This window comes from Mobula hypostoma, chromosome 14 (genome assembly GCF_963921235.1).
Source record: "Mobula hypostoma chromosome 14, sMobHyp1.1, whole genome shotgun sequence".
Classification (NCBI taxonomy): Eukaryota; Metazoa; Chordata; class Chondrichthyes; order Myliobatiformes; family Myliobatidae; genus Mobula; species Mobula hypostoma.
Window position 1 is genome coordinate 6,028,090 of NC_086110.1, and position 26,501 is coordinate 6,054,590.

At 43.4% G+C, this 26,501-nt stretch overlaps 1 protein-coding gene across 1 annotated transcript in view; it reads left to right on the plus strand.

The window, feature by feature from the left end:
* il34 (interleukin 34) overlaps positions 1-18,785 on the plus strand; it is a 99,581-nt gene extending 80,796 nt beyond the window's left edge. The window contains exons 3-7 of the mRNA XM_063067366.1: positions 1,530-1,630; positions 2,320-2,397; positions 11,808-11,975; positions 13,169-13,307; positions 14,182-18,785. Coding sequence (XP_062923436.1) covers positions 1,530-1,630; positions 2,320-2,397; positions 11,808-11,975; positions 13,169-13,307; positions 14,182-14,198 — 503 coding nt within the window. The 3' untranslated portion in view covers positions 14,199-18,785. The remainder of the gene's footprint in view (positions 1-1,529; positions 1,631-2,319; positions 2,398-11,807; positions 11,976-13,168; positions 13,308-14,181) is intronic.
* The last annotated feature ends 7,716 nt before the right edge of the window (positions 18,786-26,501 follow it).

Genomic DNA, 26,501 nt, shown 5'->3' on the forward strand with positions numbered 1-26,501 from the left:
CTGGAGCTTAGGAATCAGTTTATTTGGAATGATGGTATTAAAGGCAGAGCTGTAGTCAATGAAAAGGAGCCTGACGTATGCGTCTTTATTCTCCATAGTAAATACATAGCAAAGCTGATCTTTTTCATGACAGCATAGTACAGGCTTTTTGGCCCACAATGTTTGTACTGACCTTTTAACTTGCTCTCCATCTCTTAACCATCTCCAATGTGATCCCACCACCAATAACATCCTTCCCTCCCACCCCTTCCCACTTTCTGCTTTCCGCAGGGATCGCTCCCTATGTGACTCCCTTGGCCATTAGCCCCTCCCTCCTGGCACTTATCCTTGCAAGCGGAACAAGTGCTACACCTGCCCCTACACCTCCTCCCTCACTATCATTCAGGGCCCCAAACAGTCCTTCCAGGTGAGGCGACACTTCACCTGTGAGCCTGTTGGGGTCATATACTGTGTCCAGTGCTCTTGGTGTGGCCTCCTGTATATCGGTGAGACCAGTCATAGAATGGTGCTTCCCCGAGCACCTACACTCCATCTGCCAGAAAAAGCAGAATCTCCCAGTGGCCACACAATTTAATTCCACTTCCCATTCCCATTCAGATATGTCTATCCATGACCTCTTCCACTGTAGTGATGAGGCCACACTTGGATTGGAGGAACAACACCTTATATTCCATTTGGGTAGCCTCCAGCCTGATGGCATGAACACCAATTTCTTGAACTTCTGGTAATGGCCCCCGCTCTCCCTCTCCTTCACTAGTTCCCATCCCCTTTTCTCTCACTCATTTCCTTGCCTGCTCATCGCCTCCCTGTGGCGGTACTCCCCCCACCCCTCCTTTTCTTTCCTCCATGGCTGTCTGTCCTTTCACCAATCAACTTTCCAGCTCTTGTGCTTCTCTCTCCCCTCCCCCACCTTTTAAATCTATTCCTCGGTGTTTTTTCTCCAATCGAAGGGTCCTCAGCTGAAACGTCGACTGTACTCTTTTCCATAGATGCTGCCTGACCTGCTGAGTTTCCCCGGCATTTTGTGTGTGTTGCTCAATCTAACCCTTCCCTCCATGTAGTCTTCCATTTTCTATCATCCATGTGTCCATCTAAAAGTTTCTTAAATGTCACAACTGTACCTGTCTGTACTACCCATTTGGCAGGGCATTGCATGCACCCATCACTGTGTCTTTAAAACAAAACTTACAGTACCTTTGTAAGGACCTTTACCAGTGTCCTAACGAAGGGTCTCGGCCCGAAACGTCGACTGTACCTCTTCCTAGAGATGCTGCCTGGCCTGCTGCGTTCACCAGCAACTTTTATGTGTGTTGCTTACAATACCTTTGACAAACCCCACTATACTTCCCTCCAAGCACTTTAAAATTATACCCTACTCATTCTTGGCCTTAACTTCTCATCCAAATGATTTGGTTGGCTGATGTGTCAGCAATGTTGCAATAGTGCGCTTGGTTTGATCACTTGATATTTGTTGTCCAATTTTCAAACCACCATTGCAATTTCTCAAAATGTTGCCTCTCTCCTTGCAGATTTAAGTCTTCTTGGGGCACTGGTCACTGCAGACTCACTCTGCATCCATCTGGAGGAACTTCACAACAAGCTGCAGTACAGGCAACGGGTCAAGTACATGGTAAATGCTGCTTCACACTGTTGTAGCACACCCCCCAGCTGAGGCTCCCGTGATTGCTTTTATTCCCAAATCCACTGCTGCAGAAGTGGCCAATTCCAGGAACCCTAATGCTTTCTCCCCACTCCCTCACTCCTTCCTGTTATCCCTCAAATGAAGTCAGCAATTGCTGCCGGGTGGAGTTCTATGATTGGCAAGGACTCTTGGTCTACCACCCCAAACATCCATATTCTCCAGCCATTCTGGGAAAACTGTTTGACCATGGGGTCTTTAAAGCTTGTTCCCTAACTTAGGTACAACAGTGAATGGGAGAATGGAGCATCATTCATTATGGTTTCCCAGTAAGACAACTAATCCAAGTGTGTGTTGGAAGTGGGAGCATTTCAATCACCCACTACGACCAATTGCCATTTTGAGTGGAAGTTTAAAATCTTCTACCTGCTGATTTTTATTTTTTGCTGAGTGAATTTCCTGTAAGCTAGGCCATTGATTTTTTTGGATAGTTAGTGAGAACATAAAGCCTTGTGAGAAGGAACTCCAACTGGGAGGGCAGACACCCAAAGATCAGTTCTGATTATGAGGGGGCATTGGGTGGATCTTACACTGAGGGTTGTGGTTGGAACAACAGCATGCTGTAAAGTTAAACATAGTGGCCATTATGTGGGGGTTAATGGTTTTTATTTCATTTGCAGAAAGATTACTTTCCGATTAACTACTCCGTACAAGTTCACTATGAAGATATATATCGAACGATAAATGTTACTTGGATGGTAGGTTCAAATGTAGAAAATTCCACTTTTCTTCCCTGCTTATCCTAAACCATCTCTGTATCCTGAATCTTAGGGCTGTGAATGTGTTGCTGGTCAGAGTCCTCCTCCTCATGTCTCTGTACCTGAGCCCAAATCATTGATTCCTGGAGGGTGGTAGAGTGATGTCGGGGAAGCTTCTTTCATCTCTCTCTTGATCCTATTGTCTTACCCTCTCCCTCCCAGCTCCACCTCCAAGGCCCCTTAACTGTATTTTATTTTAGTAAATGGCTTGGGAAGTTCTTTCTAAAGCACTCCACTTCCCTCACCAGAAACTATTTTACACGGCCACAGTTGTGTGATTGTGTGTAGAATGGAGAGTTCACTTGTTGGTTGTAGAAGTGCCCTTACTGACCTCAGGTCATCATCAGAATGCTTGATGGCCGATGAGATACATTTAGAGTAGAGTCCCTATTGTAACTGTAGAAAAAACAGCAGCCAATTCACTGCAGATATGTCAAACTGTGGTAAGACTCAACCTGCAGGAGTGTTTGGTAGGTTCTGTTATTTTGTAGGTACCTTGCCCCTGTTTAGTTGGAAGCTGGCCAGTTGCTTACATTCTATTCTTGATCCTTTTTCAACTTCAGTTTCCATTTGTTATCTGCCTAATCAGTTTTGGAGATTAGTTAATCTCTTAAACTACATCTCAGATTCATTTTCATCTTTACAAGTTCTCAGGGCTATACAGTGTGAGAACAGGCCTTTGAGCCACTGGAGTTTACAACTCTCGGGCTCTGAAGAGCTGAATTTCAATGGGGGTGGGCGGAAGGAGATTGGGGTGAGCGTGTCTGCGGGCCTGGTATGGCATCTCAGAATCCTGGCAAAATTGGTGTTCCCGGCCACTAAGGTGAAAACTTTCCAGCAATTGGAGTCATTGCAGAGAGGAAAATGTTCATGGTTGTTGTAGATCAGTCATCCAAGCCCCAGGATATTGTATGCCTGAGGTAATTTATATTGTTCAGATCACAGAATCATACAGCACAGAAACAGGACATTTGGCTCACTTGTCCCTACAACCATGCTGCCTTTCTATGTTAATTTCATTTGCCTGCGTTAGAGCATCTCCCTCTCCTCATTTACAAAGACAGGTGTGTAAAAAGGGCCTGTAGGGTCATTGGGGAACCAGGCCATCCCAACCACAATCTATTCCAGCTGCTACCATCCTGGAAACGGTACCACAGCATAAAAGCCAGGACCAACAGGCTCCGGGACAGTTTCTTCCACCAGGCCATCAGACTGATTAATTCATGCTGATTTGAGTGTACTATACATTACATTGACTGTGCTATCTATTATAAATGATTATAAATTACTATGATTGCACATTGCATATTTAGATGGAGATGTAATATAATGATTTTTACGTGTCATGTATGTGAAGGATGTAAGAAATAAAGTCAATTCAAATCAATTTCCTCTCTATATACAGTACTGTGCAAAAGTCTTAGTTACATACTGTATATGTAGCTGGGATGCATAAGACTTTTGCACAGTACCGTAGCAATTTTATGTATTGCATTGTACTGCTGTTGCAAAATAAAACAGATTTCCTGACATATATGAGTGATGATAAACGTGATTCTGATATGGTTCTCTACTGTGGACTGAGAGTGGGAAGCGGGTAGGGAAAGGGGAAGCGTGGTTGGGAGAGGGGAGGGAGCAGGAAGCACCAGAGAAACATTCTGTAATGATCAATAAAGCAATTGTTTTGGCTCAAATGATCTCGTCTGGCGTCTCAGGACTGGGTGCGTCCACACCCGCCCAATCCCCGGTCTAGGCACTCCTTCTCTGTCTCCTGTCCCACCCCCCACCCCAACCCCCTCACCGTTCAGAATCGGAATCAGGTTTATTATCACTGGCATGTGTCCCAACATCCTTTGCTCCTGCAAGATTTACAAACTTGTTTTCCACTCCACGTTGACAAATATAGTACTGTTCAAAAGTCTAGGCACCCTAGCTCTATATATGTGTGCTTAAGACTTTTACACAGTACTGTACTCTACCTGTCCAAATACCATTTAAAGATTGATATTGTACCTGCCCCCATCACCACTCTGACAGCTGGTTCTATGCCCACTACCTTCTGTGTGGGGAGAAACTTACCTCAACAGCTTATGTAAACTTTTCTCCTCTCAATATGAATGTTTGCCCTCTGGGTTTAGGCTTTCTCAGAAAAACTGACTGTGTTCCTTATCTAAGTTCCTCATACTCTCTCATCTTTATCTTTATTTTGCTTATACTGTACTTCCTGCCTTAAACTGATTTAATCAAACCTGTTAGTTAAGTTTGAGCATCAATCCAGTATTTCCTTGAAGTTAAGGAAATGGTTCTCGAGTTTTTTCTGATCCATTGTTAATATCTTTTGCCTGAAAATCTTTTCCAAATCTTTTGATCTGGAAAATCCTAAAATATACAGAGCAGGGATGGTTGGCATTGTCAGTGAACTCTAGTTTCTAAAGCTCTAACATGTGGGGAGATGCCATCTGCTTATTTCTAGCAATTCCAGCTTTTGTTTAAGAATTGAATTGAATTGACTTTATTTCTTACATCCTTCACATACGAGGAGTAAAAATATTTATATTATGTCTCCATCTAAATGTGCCATGTGCAATCACAGTAATTAGAACCATAGAACCATAGAACACTACAGCACAGTACAGGCCCTTCGGTCCTCGATGTTGTGCCGACCTATATAATCCTCAAAAAACGTACTAAACCCACACTACCCCGTAACGCTCTGAAAAAGGCGAACGGTATGCTGGCATTTATAGCAAGAGGATTCGAGTACAGGAGCAGGGAGGTACTACTGCAGTTGTACAAGGCCTTGGTGAGACCACACCTGGAGTATTGTGTGCAGTTTTGGTCCCCTAATCTGAGGAAAGACATCCTTGCCATAGAGGGAGTACAAAGAAGGTTCACCAGATTGATTCCTGGGATGGCAGGACTTTCATATGAAGAAAGACTGGATGAACTGGGCTTGTACTCGTTGGAATTTAGAAGATTGAGGGGGGATCTAATTGAAACGTATAAAATCCTAAAGGGATTGGACAGGCTAGATGCAGGAAGATTGTTCCCGATGTTGGGGAAGTCCAGAATGAGGGGTCACAGTTTGAGGATAAAGGGGAAGCCTTTTAGGACCGAGATTGGGAAAAACTTCTTCACACAGAGAGTGGTGAATCTGTAGAATTCTCTGTCACAGGAAACAGTTGAGGCCAGTTCATTGGCTATATTTAAGAGGGAGTTAGATATGGCCCTTGTGGCTAAAGGGACCAGGGGTTATGGAGGGAAGGCTGCTGGTACGGGGTTCTGAGTTGGATGATCAGCCATGATCATACTGAATGGTGGTGCAGGCTCAAAGGGCCGAATGGCCTACTCCTGCACCTATTTTCTATGTTTCTATGTGGAAGCTTTAGGCAGAGGACAGAAGAGATTTACCGGGATGCTGCCTGGATTGGAGAACATGTCTTACAAGGATAGTTTGAGCAAGCTAGGGCTTTGGAGCGAAGGAGGATGAGAAACATATTGATAGAGGTGTACAAGATGATAAGAAAGCATAGATCAAGTAGATATCCAGAACGTAAATGGCTAACACCAGGGGACATAATTTTAAATTGATTGGAGAAAGGGGAAATATCAGAACGTGCTTCTAGGGGTGGCGATAGAGCCAGACATATTAGGGACATAAAAGGAATTCTTAGATAGGCACGTGGCTGAGAGACAAATGGAGGGCTATGTAACAAGGAGGGGTTAGATTGATCTTAGAGTGGGTTAAAAAGTCGGCACAACATCATGAGCCAAAGGGACTGTACTATGCTGTAGTATTTTATGTTCCAATATGGGGGGTGAATCTGATGGGAGTATAGGGTTAGGCATAGGATTGATTGCAAATGGGTCGAATGGTCTGTACATCCCCAAATGAAAATTCAGTGCAGTTGCTTCGTCTGCCTTCTAAGTGACCCCAGTCCTACAAAATATAAGTTTGTTTGCATGCTAGAAAGGGGAACTCTTCCCCTGCTAGTGCGTGCCGCTGTCTGGGAGAGTCACTCATCTCTGCAACCTCCAGCCCTGAGCAGTACTGTTGGGAATTCATCACATCTGTATCTTAAGTCACGTCTCCTTGGCTCCTCGGGTGACTTGGCCAGATTTGAGGATGGGTCCAAGTATCCAGAAACCTAACCACATCGAGCTTCTGAACCGTCAGAGCATGAGCCAGAGGGGAAGGAATTTAAATACTTGAAACATAAAAATGCAGTTAATAGAAGAGTTCAATCAGCTGGGATTAGAGAGAGATTCTGTCCTTGAACGGGTAACAAAACCACACAGAGTGAGATGTAACATGGCAGGCTGTTCTTTTTCAAACAGTGAAGTTTATTTTTTAAATGAAGTATAAGGTCCTGAATTCTGAAGTCTGTACCTGTCGCCAGCTCCCTCTGCTTTTGAGGAAGTACCTGCTTCCAAGCACCTTAAAACTGTGCCCTCTCATGTTAGCTCTTTCAGCCCTGTGAAAAAGCCTCTGACTATCCACACGATCAATGCCTCTCATCATCTTATACACCTCTATCAGGTCACCTCTCATCCTCCGCCGCTCCAAGGACAAAAGGCCGAGTTCACTCAACCTGTTTTCATAAGGCATGCTCCCCAATTCAGGCAACATCCTTCTAAATCTCCTCTGCACCCTTTCTATGGTTTCCACATCCTTCCTGTAGTGAGGCAACCAGAACTGAGCACAGTACTCCAAGTGGGGTCTGACCAGGGTCCTATATAGCTGTAACATTACCTCTCGGCTCTTGAACTCAATCTCACGGTTGATGAGGGCGAATACACCGTATGCCTTCTTGACCACAGAGTCAACCTGCGCAGCAGCTTTGAGTGTCCTATGGACTTGGACCCCAAGATCCCTCTGATCCTCCACACTGCCAAGAGTCTTACCATTAATACTATATTCTGCCATCATATTTGACCTACCAAAATGAACCACCTCACATTTATCTGGGTTGAACTCCATATGCCACTTCTCAGCCCAGTTCTGCATCCAATCGGTCTCCTGCTGTAACCTCTGACAGCCCTCCAAACTATCCACAACACCTCCAACCTTAGTATCATCAGCAAATTTACTAACTCATCCCTCCACTTCCTTATCCAGGTCATTTATAAAAATCACAAGAGTAGGGGTCCCAGAACAGATCCCTGAGCCACACCACTAGTCACCAACCTCCATGCAGGATATGACCCATCTACAACCGCTCTTTGCCTTCTGTGAGCAAGCCAATTCTGGATCCACAAAGCAATATATTCTTGGATCCCATGCCTCCTTACTTTCTCAAAACCTGGCATGGGGTACCTTATCAAATGCCTTGCTGAAATGCATATACACTACATCTACCGCTCTACCTTCATCAATGTGTTCAGTCACGTCATAAAAAAAATCAATCAGGCTCACAATGAACGACCTGCCTTTGCCAAAGCCATGCTGACTATTCCTAATCATATTATGCCTCTCCAGATGTTCATAAATCCTTCCCCTCAGGATCTTTTCCATTAGCTTACCAACCACTGAAGTCAGACTCACTGGTCTATAATTTCCTGGGCTATCTCTACTCCCTTTCTTGAATAAGGGAACAACATCTGCAACCCTCCAATCCTCGAGAACCTCTCCCATCCCCATTGATGATGCAAAGATCATCGCCAGAGGCTCAGCAATCTCCTCCCTCGCCTCCCACAGTAACCTGGGGTACATCTCATCCGGTCCTGGTGACTTATCCAACTTGATGCTTTCCAAAAGCTCCAGCACATCCTCTTTCTTAATGTCTATATGCTCAAGCTTTTCAATCCGCTGTAAGTCATCCCTACAATCACCAAGATCCTTTTCTGTAGTGGCTACTGAAGCAAAGTACTCATTAAGTATCTGCTATCTCCTCCAGTTTCGTACACACTTTTCTACTGTCACACTTGATTGGTCCTATTCTCTCACGTCTTATCCTTTTGCTCTTCATATACTTGTAGAATACCTTGGGGTTTTCTTTAATCCTGCTCGCCAAGGCCCTCTCATTGTCCCTTCTGGCTCTGCTAATTTCATTCTTAAACGCCCTTCTGCTAGCCTTATAATTTTCTAGATCTCTATCATTACCTAGTTTTTTTGAACCTTTTGTAAGCTTTTCTTTTCTTCTTGACTAGATTTTCAACAGCCTTTGTGCACCATGGTTCCTGTACCCTACCATCCTTTCCCTGTCTCATTGGAACGTACCTATGCAGAACTCCACGCAAATATCCCCTGAATATTTGTCACATTTCTGCCATACATTCCCTGAGAACATCTGTTTCCAATTTATGCTTCCAAGTTCTTGCCTGATAGCTTTATATTTCCCCTTACTCCAACTAAACACTTTCCTAACTTGTCTGTTCCTATCCCTCTCCAATGCTATGGTAAAGGAGATAGAATTGTGATCGCTATCTCAAAAATGCTCTCCCACTGAGAGACCTGACACCTGACCAGGTTCATTTCCCAATACCAGATCAAGTACAGCTTCTCCTCTCGTAGACTTATTTACATATTGTGTCAAGAAACTTTCCAGAACACACCTGACAAACTCCACCCCATCTAAACTCCTCGCTCTAATACCAATCAATATTTGGGAAATTAAAATCTCCCACCAGGACAACCATTAACATAGAACATTGACTGTATCTTCCCCCATAGATGCTGTGCTAAGCATTTCCATAATTTTCTGTTTTAATTTATAAATGTTGTTGGCTTTATTTGTAACCTGTACAGGGAAATGCATAGTTTTGTGTCAAACCAAATCGGTAAGGATTGTCCTGGGGGCAGCACAAGTGCCAACAGAGCCTGCCCACAATTCACTGCAAGTGAGGGGGAAACCGGAGCCTGCGGTCACAGGGATCACATACAAACTCCTTTGAGACAGTGATGGGAATTGAACCCCCGAACTTACTTTCAGTGTTGTAAAGCGCTGTGCTAAGCCTACCATGGCATCACTTCAAACATCCAGAGAACTCAGAGAAGGCGGCCAAAAATCAAAGTTGTTTCCAAAATCCAGAATTATAAATCTTTTCATGTTCAAATTTGCTGAGCGGGGTGACAGGTTGTTGCAAAAGAAGCTATTTATGCTAGCAACCTGTTTAGAGGGATAAATCTAGTGCAGTTTCTTGGTCTGGGCTCTGTGACTCCTGTTCTGCCTGGAGATTCACCTCGTGTAGGAAGTCAAACTGCACCAGCTGCAGACTGTTACATTTTGGAGAGGTGAACGAAAGACTACCGAACACTCTGTGAGTACTCTCTTGCCAGCAGTGCTCACCTGCTGAGAATGGATTGCAAAAAATTTCCAAGGGTTATTGACAATCTGAAGATGTCTTGTGACTTTGGGAAGGGTGTAGATAACTTACAGACACCTAGCTAATCCTGAGTTTCATCTTCATACTCTACATTGCTGGATGCCGTTTATAGTTCCAAAGGACAATGATAGATCATACAGCACAGATTAAAAGCCTGCACTAGATGTATTTCTAGACACCATTCAGACCACAGAGTTCATGTGAGCTTATAGATCAAACCCATTCCCTCACCTACTTTCCTGTAACCTTTTCTCCCTTGCATAATCATCAACTATAGGATTCTTCAATCACATCCCTGCTTGAGGGGCAATTTACTGTGGACAGTTAACTAGCCCCCCCCCCCATGGAGTTGATCTCCACGTCCTTTAACCTTGTCTCTGGGAAGGAAAATTTCCACTTTGCATCACACAATAGTCGCTACTTGACTGCCTGTAAAAGACTGGTGCTCAATGCATTGCAACTGTGGGATAGACAGAGAGGTGAGGGAGCTTTGAATGTCAAGCTACACTACTAACGTTGACTGTCAGTAGTTCGCCCTCCCCTCCATTTCTTCACTCATATGATGGTTGTATGTGAGTTTTGCTCCTCTGTGGCTGGGAGTTTCTGATCTGTCCTTGTCGTGCCAGTGACAATCAGGAGTAATCCACTGCAGTCAAAACAAGTAGATGATTCATGACAGAAGTGGGTGTTTGTAAGTAAGCTTTTGAACCGAGGATTTATTGTTCACATAGGTATCTTAATGTGGTTAGTAAGTGAATCTCCTAGCTGTGCTCTGTAGTGCTCTACAGCGCATCTGTAATTGTGAACTTCCCATAATTCAGGACATTTACAAAGACAGGTGTGTGAAAAGGGCCCGCATGATCATTGGGGACCCAAGCCATCCCAACTACAATCGATTCCAGCTGCTACCATCTGGGAAGTGGTACCGCAGCATAAAAGCCAGAACCAACAGGCTCCGGGACAGCTTCTTCCACCAGGCCATCAGACTGACGAACTCAGGCTGATTTGAGTGTACTGTATATTACACTGACCGTTCTATTTATTATAAATGATTATAAATTACTATGATTGCACATTGCACATTTAGATGGAGACGTAATGTAAAGATTCTTACTCCTCATGTATGTGAAAGATGTAAGAAATAAAGTCAATTCAGTTCTGGCAGTACAGTAGAAGTTAGCCTGTGGCTCCCCCTACAGATCAGTGCAGTTTAATCCTGTTAATGAGCCCTGCAGTGGACAATCGAGCCAGAAATAATGGAGTGAAAGGCTCCTTGCTTGTAGTCAATCCTGAACTTGTATTGCTGAAGTGGGTGGTCTTCATGAAGTAGGAGTAATCACCTTTAAAATTCACCTTTCAGCTTCATTTTCCGGAGAAAGGCATAGAGTTCTTTTTGAGGTGGAATTTAAACCAACCATGGGATCATTCAATGAGGGAGAAAGGAAGGAATTGAAAGGTTGTATCAGGATGTTAATGTAAATGACACATTCCACTGTATGTTTTGATGTACAAATGATAAATAAATTTAATCTTAGATCAGAATCGGGTTTATTATCACTGACATATGTTGAGAAAGTTGTTGTTTTGTGGCAGCAGGACAGTGCAATACATAATTACTGAAAGTTACTATCAGAAACACAAGAGATTTTACAGATGTTCAAAATCCAGAGTAACACGTAACACACACACACACAAAATGATGTAGGAAAACAGTAGGTCAGGAAAGGGGGGGAGATAAAAGTTGACATTTTGAGCTGAGACCCTTCATCAAGGATTGTAATAAGAAATGTGTAGTACAAATAATGACTTTTTTGAAGGGGGGCATAGATGACACACATCTCCAAAAGCTTTCGGCTATGGTAAACTCTGATTTTCTGAGATATAAAACATCACAGGAATTTAATCCATGGTTATTACATGTGTGTGTGTGAGATTATAGAGACATAGTGTGTATCTGCTGGTCTCTGTATGTCACTTGGTAGAATCTACTTCACAGTGTAAAGACCCTCTTTCTTTTCTAACAGAGGAACAAAGGTTTTAACGAAGTTGACCTGAAGCTGTTATGGATTTACATCAATTCTCAAGTGTTGGAGACAATCCTTGAAGTTCTTCCAAAAAGACACCCATCTCGAACTTACGTGGAGGACATTGCTATGCTGCTAACTTACCTGAGGATGGGTGTGGAAGAAATGGTAAGTTCTGTTGTAAGGGCAAAGGGTGACCTGAGATAGGTCAAAGACCACAAGCCAAAAGCAGTGAAGATGTTCTTTCACTTGGTGTCTCCCCAGTGTAGGCTGGACTCCCTCAGGGTCCAGGATCCCCTCTCTGCCTTCCACACGCATAGTTTACAGAGCTGCACTGATTGCTGATCCAGTCACAGCTCAGTTTTGGGATTCTTGGCTTTGTTTACTGATCTCCTTAATCTCCCCCAAAATCCATGCACTGCTCCATTTCTGGCTACCCAAGCAGCCTGGAATTTAGTCACTGCATCTTTCCTGCTGTGCCCTTTGGTTAACTCCTGGTATTCTCACCCCACCCCCTCACCCCTACTGACCAAACCATACCCTCTCCCTCAATCTCCCACAAATTCATTGTCATATGGTCAAATACCTTGGAAGCAAGCTATTCACCACATTGAGTCTAAACCGACCATCAGACCATCTCCTTTCCTTTCTCCCGTGGTTCATTCTACTCTCCTATCAGATTTCTTCTTCTTCAGCCTTTACCTTTTTCACCCATCACCTATTTCCTTCATCCCCTTCCCCAACCATCGACCTTTCTTGTCACCTGATTTCATGTATTACCTGCAAACTGTACTTCTTCCCTCCCCCCCCCCCCACCTTATTCTGGCTTCTTTCCCCTTCCCTTCAGTTCCAGTGAAGGGTCTCAGCCCAAAACATCGACTCTCTATTTCGCTCCATAGAATTGATTTTTCAAGAATCCATCAATCTTTAAATACTTCCAGCGATGTCACATCCAAAATTCTCAGCAGCAGAGAATTCCAGAGATCGATCACCTTCTGTGAGAAGTTCCTACTCCCCTCAGATTTAAATGAAAGTCCCTTTCTTTTGTAGTTATGTTTTCTTGTTCACAACTCTCCCCACCAGTGGAAACATCTCAACATCTCCACTGTCAAAGTAACTAAAGATCTTATGTTTCAAAAAGATCACCTCCTCATTCTGAACTCCAGTGAAAGTCCTAACTGGTCAGGAATTTGGCATGTTATGGATTAATTAGGAGCAGACAATTGTAAAGCTACTCAGAGGTTACAAAATACAGCTCAGTGTGGTTTGAGTGTAGTTCCCCCTCATCTGCCTGCTGGCGTAGTGTTGATTGAAATGGCTGCTGTTCGGTGAATCCTTCCTTGTTTCCCTTGGGTGTTCAGATTGAAGACATTGAGGACGAGCGGGTGGAGGAAATACTCTGTCGAATCAGTGACATGGACATGGAAAGCAGGAAACGGCGAATCCGGCCCAAGGCCTTGTTTGATAACTGCTACCGAGTATTGAAACAGATCTTCCATTGTAAGTGTTGGCAGAGTCGTATTCAATTCTTAGAGTAGGCCAATAGGTAGGGTTAACGTCGTGGGCTAAAGGGCCTGTATTGTGCTGTAATGTTATACGTTCTATCCAATCTGTCCCCATGACTCAACTCCTCCAATCCAGACAACATTCTCGGGATACTTCTCTGTGTGTTCTTCAGTGCAGTCACATCCTTCTGTCTGTGTGGTGACCAGATCTGCACACAACACTCGAAATGCAGCCTAACCATCATTTTGCAACCTGAATATTCTGTGTCCCAGCCTATGAATTCAGGCATGCTGTATACCTCCTTCACCACCCTGCCACTTTTAGGGAATGAGACTTGAACCCCAGGTTCCCTCTGTTCACCAGCATTCCTTAGTGCCCGACCATCTACTGTCGGTGGAGTATTTGAGATGGGTACAGACAAGCACTTGAATCATCTGGGCATCAAAGGCTGTGGGCCAGGTAGTGGAAGGTGAGATTAATACAAGTGGGAGCCCTCTGGTCAACATGGGATGTGATGGGCTGAATGATCTGTCTCCCTCCTGTGTGATTGGCTGAGAAGAGTTCTCTAGCTCTTTAACAATGAGTTAGATTTGTGTGCCTGGCTTGAATAGAATGTCCTGTCAGCCTGGATTTCACACTCAGATCTTGAAGGGGCTGATCATCCACATTCTGAGAAGAGTGGTGGGCTAGCATGGTGCACTGGTAATGGGGGACAGTTTCAACGGGGTGCCAATTCCAATGGTTTCTGGCCTTGCTGCCTAGCATGGGAGACCACTTCAGGCATTTGTAGAGAGGTGAATCATTGAGAACCTCATTGTGCTGTTACTGTCCAATAACCAGCTCTCCTGCTGTGGTGTTTCAACTGCAGGCAACTGGGTTCCGTGACAGAGCCACCCAACTCCTGCATCGTCGCCGTCAGAAAGAAAGGCACCTGCTCTGCCAGGCTTTATACTCCCTCGTTGACATCAGAAGCATCCGAGACAGTTACGCCTGCTGTCGCCCGGGTACTCATGGAGATGCAGGACTGGGTTGCGTTTGGCGGAAGGATCATGACGGACTCACCGACGAAGACCTGTGGATAGTGACCAATTTGCTAACTTTCCCAGACCCCCATCCGCATCCCCATTCCAGTGTCCCTTTTGGCTTTTGTCCCTTTTGTAAGTATTTGACCTGGTCAAGTTGTTTTACAGCTCTCTGTCCATACACTGTAAACACTAAGTTTGATAGCTCCTCCCTCCACCTGACTTGCCAACTATTCACAAAATTCTCCTGTGATTCAGGATACCAGTAAGCCCAATTCTATATCATGACTAGAATGATTATAGTGCCTGGTCAAAGCAGGAAGCCGAAAAACTGGAACTCTCTCAAGGAGTAATGTTAATGGCTCATCTAGACTTGAAAAACTGGCCAGAACAGCAGAGGGGCATGGGTTGGACACTGGAACCTGACTAATTAGTGAGAAGAGATCTGTCTATCCCTTCAGATATTGAGAGAAATCACATGGTGGAGAAGATAACTAACCACTTGAAGCAAGTAAATCAGAGACTTTCTCATTGTTACCCAGCACGGATATGAGTCAACAGCCAACCCATTGCGAGGGGCTTCATTAGGAATCTGATTTTAATGACAGAGCCATAACTGTTTGTTGTATCCACTTCTATAATCCATGCTGATGTCAGAAGCAGAAAGATACTGTCTGCACATCTCACTGCCCGATAAAATGATCATTCGTATATTCCTCCTACCTACAGTTGGCGATCAGATGTACTGGATAATAAATGTCTGAATGCTTCTAGTGTCTCCCATCCTGTCAATGTTCTGACTCTGGGCTGTTTGCCAGTCCAATATGTGTACTTATTACATCCAAATATAAATAAAATACTATAATCTATTGTGGGGAAGTAACAAAGGTTGAATCTCACCTTCCCGCCAACCACATCCTTGCACACTAATCCCACTCTTTAAAAACACCTTCACTGGACAGGCTGCAGCAACTGAAGGCGATCACTGCTTCTGCTTGAGGGCAGCTGGGGTGGGTAATCATTGCTGGTCTTGTTGACGATGCCACATTCAAATTAGTATGTTGCCATATACACAAGGATGCAATGGAACTTCTAGCCACACATTTAATGAAGATTGTTCACAGATATACAACTACAGGTTGCATTGGTAGTCAGATACCTGAGCAATGTTGGTAACTGTGAGATTAGTGACTAGTCTCTGCCTTTTTAAAAAAGGATTTATTAACATTTTTACATTATTTATATAATTTTCATATCAGTATTTACAAATATATATCTATTTAAAATATTGCCATCCTGTCCAGGATTCTCTCCAGCTTCTGCAGTGCCAACTGTCGTGGAAGACCTCTTAAAGGCTCTTGGCCACCCTGACTAAAGTCAAAGTCAAGTTTGTTGTAAAAAGTACCCATAGATATATTTAGAAGTACAATTAAAAAAAAACATACTTGCAGCAGCATCACAGCATCATATCATAGCATCATATCAACACGGTTTCACAAGAAAAGCATAAATTATACAAAAAAACACAACTAGAGCAAGCCTTGTACATTTACTGTAAATACAGTATATTGAGAATTTATTATGATGTGTTAGCAGGACCTGCAACAAGAAAACAACAACATTCAACAATTGTAAAGATTAAAGAATTGTATAAAAGATAAAGTCAATGGTTAAAATAAGTTTTTCACACTGAGTAGTAGGTGCAGGGAATACACTGCCATCGGTCATGGTAGAGGCAGATATATTAGGCATTTAAGAAACTCTTAGGCACATAGATGATAGAAAAATGGAGGGCTATGTAGCAGGGTAAGGTGAGATTGATCTTAGAGTTGGCTCAACATTGTGGGCCAAAGGGCCTGCACTGTGCTGTAGTGTTCTGTTTTGTGGATGGCATGTAAACAAAAGCTTTTCACATGTATCTTAGTCCATGTGACAATAATAAGTTAATCCAATCCAACCTGTACGTCTGCAGGTAGATGAGGCATAGAAACATAGAAACTTACAGTTCAAGACAGGCCCTTCAGCCCACAAAGCTATGCCGAACATGTCCTTACCTTAGAAATTACCTAGGGTTACCATAGCCCTCTATCTATTTTTCTGAGCCTTACTTCAGTGGTTGGTAAGTTGATGGAGAAAATCCTGAGAGGCAGGATTTATGAACATTTGGAGAGGCATAATATGATTAGGAATAGTCCTCAGATTTATTTGACTTGTGTTGCGGTGCATACAGCAGATTTAACGTATCACAGGTTCAGAGTTGATTTCTTGTCTGGAGAAATGGAATTCTGTGGAAATTCCCAGGGGAAGCTGCTGGAAGAACACAGAGGGAAACAAGGCAGAAATTGGTGGCTTGGGCTCTGAACTTCTGCAGGGATACTGGGATAAGGTCCAGTGTAGCCTCTGAGCAGGAGATTGGCCGAAAGGCCTATACTATGCTGTAATATTCTATATTCTTAAAGTCCATTGTAATGCAAAGTGGTTACAGTGTTGTTATACTGAGGTAGTGACTCGGGTTGAACAGGTATGTTCAAGAACTGAATGGTTGAAAGGAAGTAGCTGTTCTTGAACCTAGTGGTGTGAGACTTCATGCTTCTGTACCTCCTGCCCAATGGTAGCCATGAGAAGATGGCATGGCTCCAATAGTGGGAGCCTTTGCTGCTGGATGTTCACCTTACTAGGCAGTGCCTCCTGTAGATATTACTGATGGTGGGGAGAGATGTGCCCTTCCTCCCTGTAGCTTCTAACATTCCTGCAGATTTGAATTGCCTTACCAGACCATGATGCAACCAGTCAGGATACTTTGAACAGTATACCTGTAGAAGCTTGTTAGGGTGTTTGGTGATAAGCCGAATGTCCATAGCCATCTAAGGCACTAAATCTGGATACCTTACTTGTGATTGCATCTATGTGCTGGACCCAAGGCATAGATTCAATCACATCAATAATACCCAGGAATATAAAGGCACTGACCCTCTCTGCTGCTGATTTACCAATGTAGACTAGAACACGTTCACCCTCCTTTCTTGTAGCATCCATCACCAAGTGAAGTCAGTGTGGTGACACAACCCCTTTGACACAATTTACCTAGGGAGGCCCAAGAAGATGTTAATGTTTAATTAAAGGCTGGCTAATATGTGGTACGTCTTTGGGTTGTCCACGTATTTCCTTCTCAAACAGCTATGAGGCAGGGAAATGCAGAAGTGGTTTGTACTGACCCAGAGAGCCTGTGGCTGAATCATTTCAGCAAATTGGAACTTCAATTGCTTTTTTTCTCTCTCTCCCATTTATTTATTTATTCATTAATTTGTTTATTTATTGATTGATTGATTTAGCTATCAGCACAGTAATAAGCCCTTCCAGTCCATCAAGCTTGCACAGTCCATTTTCATCCATATGACCAATTAACGTACTAACCGGTACATCATTGGAATGGGAAAGGAAACCAGAGCATTTTCATCCATATGACCAATTAACCTACTAACCGGTACATCCAGATGACCAATTAGCCTACTAACCGGTACAACCAGATGACCAATTAGCCTACTAACCGGTACATCGTTGGGATGGGGAAGGAAACCAGAGCATCTGGAGGAGACCCACGTGGCAAGGGCGAAAGAAATTGAACTCAGATTGCTGGCACTATGCTGCCGTGCCACTCCTAAAACCCTAAAATGGATTCATTTTCCTTGAATTCTTGATGTGCAGGTTAGACTGAGAGCTCAGATTCTCATTTCTCAGTTTCTCAGCTGCTACTCGAAGACCATAAATCACAGGAGCATAATGAAGCCATTCAGCCCATAAAATGTGGCTGATTGATTATTCCTCTCAACCCCATTCTCCAGCCTTCTGACTGTAATCTTTGAAGTCCTATCAAGCTCTGCTTTACTGTAAACATACCCAATGATTTGGTTCCAAGCCGTCTTTGGCATTAAATTCCATGGTTGCACCTCCCTTTAGCCGAAGAAATTCCTTCTTTTCTTGGTTCTAAGCAGGCGTTCCTGTATTCTGAGCAAAGTTACCTCTAAGCTGCACAGTAACTGAAATGCTCCCACACACATAGCCTTTGTTGCTACACAGCTGGAATTTTCTTTTATAAAATGTTAATATAATTTTGAAATTATGCTAATATAATTTTGAAACCTATGTTAATATAATTGTGAAATACCCTGTTATTAATTATATTAATGAATATAATCCATAAATTTTTAAAATATTAAACGTACCACCACCTTTACTTTGAAACATTTTAGAGCTTCAATGTATTTACATTCCCAGTGTTTCAAGTTCCAAAACTGTAACAGAATGGAAGTCTATAACTCATTATTAATAAAGTTCTGGCCCGCTGAATGCCAGCATCATTGAAGCTTAAAAGTTTATGAAATGTGAACAATTTTCTTTATGCACTGTATTTCATTATACACTTCAATTAATAAATAAAATCAAAAGTGTTGGCCAGAAAGAACTACAATCCACAAATCACTGAACAGAAATAGAGGCGGCTATTTTGTGAACTGTTTGACAAATTGGATAACTTAATCAGAGGAATTGAACATGATCTGAGACCATTTTCAGATAAGAAGCCATTTAATGACAGGTTTGCAGAAGGAACAGCCTGTGATCTGGTCAACTGGGTCCAGTGTCTGGGTGACTTGGTTAGACTAGTTTGAACTAGTCTGAGTTGGACAAAACAAAATAAATCAGAGCAATGGTTGATTTGCACAGCTGTAAAAGAGATTAGAGGGAACATTGGTTCTGAGGCAGTGGCCTCTGGTCTTCGACTCTCCATATCCACTCTATCTCGGCCTTTCAATTCAATAGGTTTTAATAAGATCTCCCCCCCACCCCCCCGGCCCATCCTCCTAACTGGTAGAGGCCCAGAGCTATCAAATACACATACATTAACCCCTTCATTTCCAGGATAATTATTGTCAACCTCCTCTGGACCCTCTCCAATGCCAACACATCCTTTCTTAGATAAGGGGCCCAAAACTGCTTATGATACTTCAAGTGCAGCCTTATAAAGTCTCAGATTCGCATCTTGCTTTTATATTCTGCTCCTCTCAAAATGAATACTAACATTGCATTTGCCTTCCTTACCACCAACTCAACCTGCAAGTTGACCTGTAGGGAATCCTGCACTAGGATTTCCAAGTTCCTTTGCACCTCCGATTTCTGAATTCGCTCCCTGTTTAGAAAACAGTCTACACCTTTATTCATAGAAACATAGAAAATAGGTGCAGGAGTAGGCCATTCGGCCCTTCGAGCCTGCACCGCCATTTATTATGATCATGGCTGATCCTCCAACTCCGAACCCCGCCCCAGCCTTCCCTCCATACCCCCTGACCCCCGTAGCCACAAGGGCCATATCTAACTCCCTCTTAAATATAGCCAATGAACTGGCCTCAACTGTTTCCTGTGGCAGAGAATTCCACAGATTCACCACTCTCTGTGTGAAGAAGTTTTTCCTAATCTCGGTCCTAAAAGGCTTCCCGTCTATCCTCAAACTGTGGCCCCTCGTTCTGGACTTCCCCAACATCGGGAACAATCTTCCTGCATCTAGCCTGTCCAATCCCTTTAGGATTTTATACGTTTCAATCAGATCCCCCCTCAATCTTCTAAATTCCAACGAGTACAAGCCCAGTTCCTCCAGTCTTTCTTCATATGAAAGTCCTGCCATCCCAGGAATCAATCTGGTGAACCTTCTTTGTACTCCCTCTATGGCAAGGATGTCTTTCCTCAGATTAGGGGACCAAAACTGCACACAATACTCCAGGTGTGGTCTCACCAAGGCCTTGTACAACTGCAGTAGTACCTCCCTGCTCCTGTACTCGAATCCTCTCGCTATAAATGCCAGCATACCATTCGCCTTTTTCACCGCCTGCTGTACCTGCATGCCCACTTTCAATGACTGGTGTATAATGACACCCAGGTCTCGTTGCACTTCCCCTTTTCCTAATTGGCCACCATTCAGATAATAATCTGTTTTCCTATTTTTGCCACCAAAGTGGATAACTTCACATTTATCCACATTAAATTGCATCTGCCATGAATTTGCCCACTCACCCAACCTATCCAAGTCACCCTGCATCCTCTTAGCATCCTCCTCACAGCTAACAGTGCCACCCAGCTTCGTGTCATCCGCAAACTTGGAGATGCTGCATTTAATTCCCACATCCAAGTCATTAATATATATTGTAAACAACTGGGGTCCCAGCACTGAGCCTTGCGGTACCCCACTAGTCACTGCCTGCCATTCTGGAAAGGTCCCGTTTATTCCCACTCTTTGCTTCCTGTCTGCTAACCAATTCTCCACCCACACCAATACCTTACCCCCAATACCGTGTGCTTTAAGTTTGCACACTAATCTCCTGTGTGGGACCTTGTCAAAAGCCTTTTGAAAATCCAAATATACCACATCCACTGGTTCTCCCCTATCCACTCTACTAGTTACATCCTCAAAAAATTCTGAGATTCGTCAGACATGATTTTCCTTTCACAAATCCATGCTGACTTTGTCCGATGATTTCACCGCTTTCCAAATGTGCTGTTATCACATCCTTGATAACTGACTCCAGCAGTTTCCCCACCACTGACGTTAGGCTAACCGGTCTATAATTCCCCGGTTTCTCTCTCCCTCCTTTTTTAAAAAGTGGAGTTACATTAGCCACCCTCCAATCCTCAGGAACTAGTCCAGAATCTAACGAGTTTTGAAAAATTATCACTAATGCATCCATTATTTCTTGGGCTACTTCCTTAAGCACTCTAGGATGCAGACCATCGGCCCTGGGGATTTATCTGCCTTCAATCCTTTCAATTTACCTAACACCACTTCCCTACTAACATGTATTTCACTCAGTTCCTCCATCTCACTGGACCCTCTGACCCCTACTATTTCTGGAAGATTATTTATGTCCTCCTTAGTGAAGACAGAACCAAAGTAATTATTCAATTGGTCTGCCATGTCCTTGCTCCCCATAATCAATTCACCTGTTTCTGTCTGCAGGGGACCTACATTTGTCTTTACCAGTCTTTTCCTTTTTACATATCTATAAAAGCTTTTACAGTCCGTTTTTATGTTCCCTGCCAGTTTTCTCTCATAATCTTTTTTCCCCTTCCTAATTAAGCCCTTTGTCCTCCTCTGCTGAACTCTGAATTTCTCCCAGTCCTCAGGTGAGCCACTTTCTCTGGCTAATTTGTATGCTTCTTCTTTGGAATTGATACTATCCCTAATTTCTCTTGTCAGCCACGGATGCACTACCTTCCTTGATTTATTCTTTTGCCAAACTGGGATGAACAATTGTTGTAGTTCATCCATGCAACCTTTAAATGCTTGCCATTGCATATCCACCGTCAATCCTTTAAGTGTCATTTGCCAGTCTATCTTAGCTAATTCACATCTCATACCTTCAAAGTTACCCCTCTTTAAGTTCAGAACCTTTGTTTCTGAATTAACTATGTCACTCTCCACCTTAATGAAGAATTCCACCATATTATGGTCACTCTTACCCAAGGGGCCTCTCACGACAAGATCGCTAATTAACCCTTCCTCATTGCTCAAAACCCAGTCCAGAATAGCCTGCTCTCTAGTTGGTTCCTCGACATGTTGGTTCAAAAAACCATCCCGCATACATTCCAAGAAATCCTCTTCCTCAGCACCTTTACCAATTTGGTTCACCCAATCTACATGTAGATTGAAGTCACCCATTATAACTGCTGTTCCTTTATTCCTTCTACCAAAGTGTATAACCATACAGTTCCTTACACTGTGTTCTATCTGCTACTTCTTTGCCCATTCTCCCAATCTGTCTAATTCATTCTGCTGACTCCCTGCTTCCCCAATACGATCTGTCCCTCCACCTATCAATGTACCATTCTCAGATTTTGCTACAAAGCCGTCAATTCTGTCTTCCAGATCATTGACGTATAACGTGAGTAAGTGGTCCCAACACCGACCCCTACAAAACACACTAGTCACTGGTAGCTAACCAGAAAAAAGGCCCCTTTATTCTGACTCTTTGCCTCCTGTCAGTCTTCTATCCTCTAGTATCTTTCTTGTAATACCACTTTCTTGTTTAGCAGACTCATGTGTGGCAACTTCTCAAAGGCTTTCTGAAAATTCAAGTGAGCATCATCCACCGTTTCTCCTTTGACCGTCCTGTCTGTTATTTCCGTTATGTTTTGTAACTTCAAAACATCAAACTAACTGAAAGAAAAACAAGCGAGTCTGGAATGCGGGTTGTAGTTTAATTTTTACTTCAGGTGAGGTGCACATGAATGACATGGTGGCCATTCACATACTTTTACATATAACCTGCAATGCATTATGTAAACAACAAAGAATGTTTAAACAAATTATGTTTACTTCACTTAAATATTACAGAAATATTAAATACATAACAATTTCCTCAAAAGAATTGCAACAGATTTGTCAAGCAATATTTCCCCTTGACTTTGGCCTATTTTATCATGTGTCTCCAAGTCCCCCAAAACTTAATGAGAGGCTGTGTATTCTCAGATATACATGGTATCCTCTTCCACTGAATATGTTGACACTTTCCACGGCCTCAGAAAAGAAACCAATGCAATTAAATCCCCCACCTTCCATCGGGCAGAAGATACAAATGTTTGAAAACAAGCACCACTGGGCTCAAGGATAGCCTCAATTCTGCTGTTGTAAGAATGATTCTTATATGCTAAAGAGGAACACTTGATCTCTCAGTCTCCCTCATCATGGCCCATGCACTTTATTTTGTCTAGCTGCACTGCACTTTCTTTGTATCTGTGACATGACCTTTTGCATTCTGTTACTGCTTTTCCCTTATACTACCTCCATGTACTGATGTTTGGAATTATTGTCTGGTTTACACTGTGCTGTAGATCTCAATGTTCTATGTTGGAATTTGGAGCAAAAAACTGAGCATTTGGGGCAGTAGCTGTAGGAGGAGAGGAATGGCCAACGTTTCAGGTAATGGCCCTGTATCAGGACCGAGAGTGCAGTGGATGATGGCTAGTATATAGGGTGAGGCAGGAGCTGGCAGTGATAGTATAGGGTAATGGGACCGAGGCAGGTATGACTAGGGTGGAAACAGTGACAGAGACTAGAAAGTAAAAGTGGAGACAAATAGAGTGCTGCAGATGCTGGAATCCGAGGAGTAAGGAAGGTGATAGGTGGTACCAGATAAAAGAGGGACGATGGACAGATGGAACCAGTGTAGATGGGTTAGGAGGACTGGGTCATTGAAGCCAGCTGGCACCCCCTCTTCCTGTGCCTGCTTGCTCTCTCCTCACAGCTGTTTCTGTGGTCGTCTCCCATGCATTTCTAACTTATGAACAGAGTGAGTGTTGGTTTACTTACTAACAGTTCAGGTATTGGTAATTGGTTTATTATTGCCGAATGTACTGTGATACAGAGAAAAGCTTTTGCTTGCTCCATACAGATCATGCCATACGTAAGTATACTGTGGTAATAAAGGGGGAAACAGAATGCAGAATATGGTGGTGTAGATACAGAGAACTGGCAATAATACAGGTGTTCAAGTGCCACCAGGTAATATCGCCGGTCTGAAAAACCCTGGTTAGACCACATTTGGAATATTATTTTCAGTTCTGGTCACCTCATTACAGAAGCCTTAGAGAAGGTGCAGAGGAGATTTTCCTGGATGCTAACTGGATTAGAGGGCATGCCATATAGGTGAAGAGAGCTTTTCTCTTTGGAGGAAAGAAGGGTGAGAGGTGACTTGAAAGTCAAGTACAAGATGATAGAGGCATATTGAATAATTGAATGGAAGGACAGAGACTTTGTGCCATGGTAGAAATGACTTGTACCAAGGAGCATAATTTTAAGGTGATTGGAGGAAATTATAGAGAGGCTGTCAGAGGTAGGTTTCTTTACATAGACAGTTGTAGGTGCATGGAACACCCTGCCAAAGGTGGTGGTAGAGGTGTTTAAAATTAGGGGTATTTAAGAAAACCACATGGATAGGCACATGGATAACAGAAAACCCAAGGGCTATGTGGGAGGGAAGGGTTAGAGTACATTAAAAGGTCAGCACAACATTGTGGACCGAGAGCCTGTTCTGTGTGATAATACTCAATGTTCTATGTTCTAATAGGTTCGAGGGCCACAACAAGGTCAAGAGTTCAAGAGATCTTTTAGTGTATAAGAGATCATTATGGACAACTCACAGGAACTGAGGCCTGTTGCAACCTTGGGACAGTGATAGCAATGACACCCTTTGTCAACTTCTCTATGGGTAGAACATCTATATAGGTTTCAGTTTGCTGAAAGCTGTAACATTGTTCGGCCTCCAGACACCAGTTCTTACCTTAGGAATCTTACTTTATGGATAGTAAGCCCAGGGACTGAATAAACTTCATTGGAAATGTCTTAGTGCTTGTTACAGCTGCTGCAGTCCCCCTTTTTCTTATCCACTGGCCTGGATGAGAGCAGCTTCAATAACACTCAGGAAGCTCAAATCCATACAGGATGTAGCAGTCCTTTTGAAGTCAACCCATCCACGACCGCAGTTACAACAGCTTGTACCATCTACAAGATGCACAGCAACAACTCAGCCAGACTGCAGTGTCAACAGAATGAAGGACAGAATCATGTCAGCCACTCCAAGTGCAAAGTCAAGTCCAATGTCAAGTATGCACAAGTCCATGTGTGCACAGGTGCAATGAAAAAGTTGCTTGCAGCAGCATCACAGGCATACAACATTGTATGGAACATAGTGTTTAGTCATTACAGCACAGTAAAGGCCCTTCAGCCCACAATGCTGTGCCAACTCCTTAACCTACTCTAAGATCAATCTAACCCTTCCCTCTAAAACATAGCCCCCCATTTTATTATCCATGGGCATATCTAAGAATTTCTATGTATCTGCCTCTACCGCAGCAGTACGTTCCACACACTCACCACTCTGAATGTAAAGCTTACCTCTGACATCCTCCCTGTACATCTCTCCAATTGCCTTATACTCATACCCTCTCACATTAGCCACTTCTGCCCCAAGACAAGGTCTCTGGCTATCTACTTGACCTATGCCTCATGTCATCTTGTACACCTCTGCCAAGTCACCTCTCTTCCTCCTTTGCTCGAAAGAGAAAAGCCCTAGTTCATTCTAAGTGGTCAAAGTACTGTGTGCTAAACTCTAGTGATTAAGGTTGCTCCAGTTGGTTCAAGAACTGAGCGCTTAGAGGGAGTAGCAATTCTTGACATGAAGTTGTGGGACAGGTGGTGTTGCCACTGGAGTTCAGCTCCGCTCCCAGCTCTCTGCACTTTTTCTGTGAGGATGACCCATCATTCATAGAGTGATAGAGAGATACGACACAGAAAGAGTCCCAACAGACCACTGAGTCCACATTGATTTGCACTAATCCTACAGTACAGTGAGACCAATCTTGTTTTTTAATTTTCTCCTGACAGTTGTGTCAGCTCTTCCAAGAATCTATAGCCACAAAAGACAAGACTCACCCGCAGCCACACAGAGATACAGCATGGAAACAGGCCCATCGTCCTATTAATTCCATACTCACCTTCGATCACTGGGGTCAACTTACAAGTGGCCGATTAACTTCTCACCTTTGGGATCAGGAAGAACTAGCAGAGTCCACACAGACAGCACCTGTTGTCAGGATTGAACCCCGGTCTCTGGAGCTGTGTGGCAACGGCTCTGCCAGCTGTGCCACTGTGCCACCCCGAGTACATGGTGTTCTTCACATGCATTTATTTGCCTCCCCGGTGGATTGGTTGCATATCTGCTGAGAACCCAGCTCCTGAAGATAGAGTCATATGGCTCTTCTGCCCAACTCATCCTTGCCATGATGGATTCTTCACCTCACAAGCTGGCTCACAATCTGCACTATGCCTTCACTGTTCCTGTAATACCATATTCAACACTTTGATATTGCTTTTCACTTGTCCTACCTCAATGCACTGATGTGGAGAAATTGTCAGTATGGATGGAATGCAAAGCAACGATTTTCACTGTGGTTTGGTACATGTGATGATAGTAAACTAATTTACCAAGCTACCCATCACGATGCCTATCCAAGCCAATTTCATTTGCCTGCATTTGGTTAATATCCCTCTGAACCTTTCCGATCCATCTGTCTGTCTAAACGTGTGATACACCCACCTTCACCATTCCTGGTAGAGTCAGAG